This window comes from Argiope bruennichi, chromosome 4, assembly GCF_947563725.1.
Source record: "Argiope bruennichi chromosome 4, qqArgBrue1.1, whole genome shotgun sequence".
Lineage (NCBI taxonomy): Eukaryota > Metazoa > Arthropoda > Arachnida > Araneae > Araneidae > Argiope > Argiope bruennichi.
In genome coordinates this window covers 45,357,257-45,363,625 of record NC_079154.1, presented here as the reverse complement: position 1 = coordinate 45,363,625, position 6,369 = coordinate 45,357,257, and the positions used below count along the sequence as shown (strand labels likewise).

Sequence of the window (6,369 nt, the reverse complement as noted above, 5' to 3'; positions counted from 1 at the left end):
TATTTAACAAAGGAGGAAAGGTACATTATACCGATTCAATATCTGTCTCATTTTATTAATTAAAAATAAACTTAATCGACGTGTAAAAAAAATAGAATAACGTGAAGCTGATAACTTTCCACCGTCTGATTGCTTCCTTGTTGAACTGAATGTAATTTGATATTAAACAGACAATGAATGAATGAATTTAAAAAATAAAATAGTTCATTCTCTTGCGAATTTCGACGTTGACATGTTTAGATACAAAATTGATTCTTAAGTTCCCGTTGATTCGCTTCATTGCATTTTTTAAATATTTTGATTTCTTCTCTTAGACTTCAATTTTTAAGATGGATAGTCATGGAATTGTGAATTTCTAAGAATTCTAAACACTTCGAAACAGTAATTTCTCTAATCACTGAAATGGCATAAGTACATTTTAGATAAAAATCGAACAACCTTCGTGCTTGTTATGAGTCAACGCAATTATATTCCATAGTCTACTACATTGTCTTGTTTGGCAACAGATAAATGATATCCTATTATCATGAAAAGATGTCTGTGATTGGCTGATTACGTGGTCATGTGGATCGAGAATAATATGTCGTCCTTTTGCGACATACTTCACGTTTAGGGGAATAATATTTGGGTTACAGAATGAACTTGTAATAGTTTAACGGTCGATACCAATTTTTTTTGTTTGTTTATTCTTCAGGGTTATGCCTGTCAACTGTAAAACCGATGCACTTTCAACTGCCTTCTTCGTCCTGGCTAACAATGGAACAGCCAGGAAAACAATACGATGCATTCCAATTATTTGTGTACTAACTTTATAAAATTAAGTTTTGTTTTAAACGGCTATGGCGGTTGTTGGAGCCAGATCAAACCGACACAATATTATGGCTTTTCCGGGTATGACTGCTGCAACTTCCCAACAAGCTATCCTTGCAGCTACGCAAACTTTCTATCATCCACCTATAACAACACAAGATATTCAACCCGACAGACCGATAGGATATGGAGCATTTGGAGTTGTTTGGTAAGCAAAAAATTTCTGTCTTTGGTAAAAATGTTCAATTTATGCGTATATATCTAATTTAAATTTCAAATACTTCATTGCAGTATGACGAATGTTAGTAAACAAAACCCATCGTCCGTAAACAAAGTAACTATCGTGCGATCATTTCACAGAATTTTATTTATTCATTGAATTTGATGGTTAAATGGATCAATAATAGTTTATGTTAGAAGAGATAAATAGAAGCTAGAAAATGTCAGTGCAAACATGCTTAACATTCCTGGAAGTGTCACCTTTATTATCATTACCTTATCGAAGTGAAAATATATTTTAAAATTCATCATTAAATTAATATTTTTAAATGAATATATTTGTTGAGCTAATTTGAAGTTGCGAATTTTTTTAGAAAATAAATCGGTACTTTCTACCTCAATGAGTCATGAAAATTCTTTTTTTATTTATATATGTATATAAATATCTTTTTAATTCTTACATGCATGTTATTCTATACGTGATGACAAATCAGTCTAATTAAAAAAAAAAAAAAATGTTGCCTAAGGAGAGTTATTAAGAGCAAAATAAATACAAACTTCGTATAATTTGGTTCATTTCAAATGTACTAAAAATTCTCATTTATGCCATTTAGAATATATATATATATATTTCTTCTCATTCTGACTTGTATATGAAATAATTATGATTGTAATTTTTTCTATTTTAGTAAATAATGTATGAATTATAATTTAAATTTTATTTATTGTATTAAATCACAAAGTAGCACATTTTTTTTTTTGAAGTCGTGTATTTTTTAAAAATGATGTACAACATATTTAATGCTGTTCGCAGATTGTTTATTTAAATATATAGATTGTTCATTTTGCAAAAATATCTTTTTATTTTAGTTGTGTTTATTATACTATTTAACAAAATATGAAATCTTAATACATTGTTTTCAAAGATGAGATGATTTTATTTACGACTTAACCTAGTAAAATTTAGCAGTACAGTACAGATTTTTTTTTTGCTAAATCTTGCCAAATAGTTGTAAACTCTGCAAATGTCAGTTAGTTTATCATATTTGACAGTTTGACACTTTTAAAATTACAGTTTAGCAACTGTACTGTATTTTTTAGTTTAAAATTCAATTTTAGTATCTGTCTTTTAATTAAAATAGTAAATATAATACATATGACTTATATAATATGATAGAAATATTTAGTGTGAAATGTAAAAAAGAAAAAAAAATCAATATGTTATATAGTTTTAAGGAAAATATGTAATATAATCTCTTCTGTTAATTTTCAGTTAATGCTGAAAAGCTGCTAATATATTATCAAGTACATTTTAGATTTAGACGTGTAAACAAGTGAAAAACTTAGTCAGTTACATTGATAATATTTTATTTTATCATTTTGAAAGGGATGATATTACGAGGGGTGATCCAAAGAAAAGTTTACAAGACAAAGGAAAAATGCTTTGTTAACAATAAACACAGGATACCAAATGGTAATTAAGTGACATGTGGTGGTCGCTTCTCTACATAATCACTAAACCTGTTGAAGCATTTATCACACTGCTGGACCAATTTGTTTGACCTGTCTTGGTGATAATCAGTTCCCCGGCTATTGAGCCAGTTCTCGGCACCTTTTCGAACATCACCGTCTGATATGAACTTTGTTTCTGATAAGTGTTTCATCAATGCCGGGAAAAGGAAATAGTCACTGGGAGCCAAATAGAGGCTGTATGACAGGGGGGGGTGGCTCCATACCTCCCATCTAAACATTTCCAGCAATCTCTCTGCCAGCTTCATAAGAACAACACAATTTCACCATCTGTTGTCTACTCATTACTTTGCCCCTGTACACTTCAATGATTTGTCTGTGAATGTCTGATGTGCAAGACCACTTCTATAGATGTCTTGCCATTACTAAGGCTGTTTCAAGTCTCAGTACTAACATTATCTGTATGAATGACCGGTCTAAGACAACTAGTGCCATGTGTCTCCACTCTGGGTAACAACATTCCCATCCACAATTTCTATTTTCCCAAATACTGCTGCTTGTAAACTTTTTTTTGGATCATCCCTCGTATATATGTTTCTACCTTAAATTTGTTTTCAGTTTCTAATTTGTACTTTTTCTAATGGTAAATTAAAGCTTTAGAATAAATATATTATTGATAATAGTGAGTGTAATGTCGAATAACTATTCATTAAAATATTTTTTAGTTAATGAACTAATATGCATTTTGAAAACAAAGGATTCTGTAATATTAAATTGTAATTCAACATCTGTTATTGGAATAAAATATATTAACAATATTGAAAGAATAAATGATTAATATTAAATGTACCTTTATTTATTTATTTAAATCCGACAGTACTTTATCGTAAAAATTCTTTTTGTAGATAATTGTCTTATATTTTGTGAATGATACTTCTGGCTAGATAATATTCATATTGTATAACAAGCTTATTTATATATAATAAAATGTAATCTTATTATCATACTATTCTCTTAAATTTTTCTGATGTATTATCCGAATTGAGATTTCTTCTTCCCAAGATGAGATTGAGATTTTTGAGGTTTAATGTCTTGTTTTAGGTAATTCTTTTAGTTATTAATTATGTAAACCTAACTCTTTGCCTGAGTAAAAAGAAAGTTATGTAAATAGATGTGTGTGTTATGATTTCTAATAAATCAATGTTCCAAAAATAGTTTCCTAATCATGCAAACTTTAGCTTTACTACAACTTCTGAGTTGTGTGGCAATTATTTTTCCCACAGAACAAGATGCTGAGTTGACAATTTTTTTTCAAAAACTGTATTAGTTCAGAATACTTTCTCTAAGTCTCTTTTTTTCTGATATCTGCCTATTTATTAGGTTTGCTACAACATGCTCACCTTGGTTTAAATAAATAAATCTTAACAAAAGCTTGAAATTATAAAAAAAATAAAAATCACTATTCAAATCATGGTTTTACGTATATATGAAGGAGATAAAATTCATATAGATTTTAATTTTGAATTCCAAACTACTTACTCCTTAGTGTAGTTTCCTATAGTGAATTTTAAGCTTTTAAGTTAATAGTTGTTGGTTCCTAATTGCATTACTACATTTAAATGAAATTACTAAAATCTTATATAAGGCATATAGGAAATGCAATATATACTTATAGATAGCCACAATGACTTTTATTTATAGTAAGGTCAAACAAGTTTTGAAGAAATTGCTTTTCAGTTTTAGGATGTGATAAATTTTTGTAATAATATTTTCCTTAATTGTTAATAAAATGCTGGGAAAGGAAAATATTTTATTTTTCACAAAATTAGTCTTCAAAATTTTTCTTATTCTTAGTTTAATTTTTGAAAATAGATTGGAATATTTTTTAAATTATTTTTTTTATATTAGGTCTGTGACTGATCCAAGGGATGGTAGGAGGGTAGCTCTAAAGAAGATGCCAAATGTCTTCCAAAATTTGGTTTCCAGTAAAAGAGTGTACAGAGAAATTAAAATGCTGTGTTTTTTCAAGCATGAAAATGTGAGTTATGGTTGTTTTTGTTAAATATTTTGTGTGCTTTTAAATATTAATTTCATTATAACTTTTTATTTAATGCTATTGCAATTTATTTAGTTTTTCATAAGCATAACAATTAACTATAAATTATTCTTGTTCGTGAGCTTGTTTTATAATGAAGCTAAAAATATTGTTTATTGGTGAGAGTTGTCAGCTATGTTGTAATGCTGTTGTGCTTATTTGACTGATTGACAAGCTTTGTATCTTTTGGACCATATATAATTGTAAAACTAAGATATGGAAATTGTGAAAGATAACTTTGTGTAACAACTACATATTTATGAAAATTGTTTAATATTACAAAAGTAATTATATATTTATTATGCAACTTTTGATGCTATAGCAGACTTGTAGAGTGCTTTGTCATTTGGACTACAATCGTTAAGCTTAATTAATCTATACTTATAATAAAGCTCAATGTGTGTGTGTGTGTGTGTTGGCGCTCTACAGGCCAGACCGTTTGACATACAGCTACCAAATTTGGTACATGTATACCTTGGAGGTTGGGAATGTGCACCTGGGGTTTCTTTTTTCGAATTTTTAATTAGAATTTTAATTATTAATTAAAAACTAATTTTCTCGCCATAAAAATCATCCATTTTCCCCACCGCCAACTTTTCCGCCAAAAAAATCTTCCATTATCTCGAGACGCCAAACGAGAAAGGCTTCAGTTTTTTTTTTTCTCCCAACAGTAATGAGGCTAGGGTTAAAATTTTTCGGCGGATTATTTCAATCGGTTCTGTTTATTTTCTTAATGTTTGATGCATTTAAAATTAAACATTGTTAATGAATCAATCTTTCAGATTCATTCTGAAGTACTTTTGAATTAAAATAAAACAGAATAAAGGAAATTAAAAATTTCTAATCCGTATAGCGTTACCCCAACTGGCGTAGAAAAAATCACGTATTTGCGTTACGTAACCGGCGAAGAAAATTCACGCATGCGCATTCTGTTCTGATTGTTGCCATGACAACGTTGGAGGATTTAAATTATTTTTGGGTTAGTTGCATGCTTTTGTAAGTAAATTGTATTTATGTTAGTTATATATTTTTTGTATATGCTTATAGTTTTAAGTACATCATTTTTTAAGTAGTTTTTTTAAAACCTGTTTTCAACCGTTTATTTTAAACGATTCGTTTTATTTTCTTAGTATTTGATGCATTTAAATTTAAACATTGTTAATGAATCGATCTGCTCATAATGAATCTAAGAAAATTTTGTTGACCAACTCTTGAGATATTACATAAATTTAAAAAGATATTCTTTAGTGCTCATAAAGTTTAAACGCTGAGTGACTCTATTTTCAGTAATCAGATTATAAAAAAATGCTTTGTTTCAGTAAAAAATATTATTATATTAATTAAAGATAAATTCTTTCCACTTTAATTTAAAACATAAATTCTACGGGTGCTAACAGAAAATGAGAGAGATACATATTACGTTATGACTGAAGGCCTTTATAATATTATGAATGAATTATATGATAATCAAAATTTGAAGTTTTAAAATATTTTGATGAAGAAGCTATTAAAGTAGAAATTGCATAAAATATTTAATTATTAAAATTTTAACGAACATTAAGATTGGCGAACCGGTTGGTCGCCAAAGGCGGCTAGTACTTAATAAGTGTAACCAATGTTTTTGATGCTTTTGAATGCTGTATATTTTATTTATTTATAATTGTCTTTATATTTTCTAATACAATTTATATTATGTGTCAAGGCAGAGCGATCTCATTCCTGTGAATTTAAAAAATAATACGTGTTTGCATTAAGGTTTTTATGTAAGATGAATG

General features: G+C 28.3%; 1 protein-coding gene across 1 annotated transcript in view; it reads left to right on the top strand.

Moving 5' to 3' along the window:
- Positions 1-535: 535 nt before the first annotated feature.
- LOC129967088 (serine/threonine-protein kinase NLK-like) overlaps positions 536-6,369 on the top strand; it is a 31,560-nt gene continuing 25,726 nt past the window's right edge. Inside the window, exons 1-2 of the mRNA XM_056081754.1 lie at positions 536-1,018; positions 4,408-4,537. Of these exons, the coding sequence (XP_055937729.1) occupies positions 840-1,018; positions 4,408-4,537 (309 nt within the window). The 5' untranslated portion in view covers positions 536-839. The remainder of the gene's footprint in view (positions 1,019-4,407; positions 4,538-6,369) is intronic.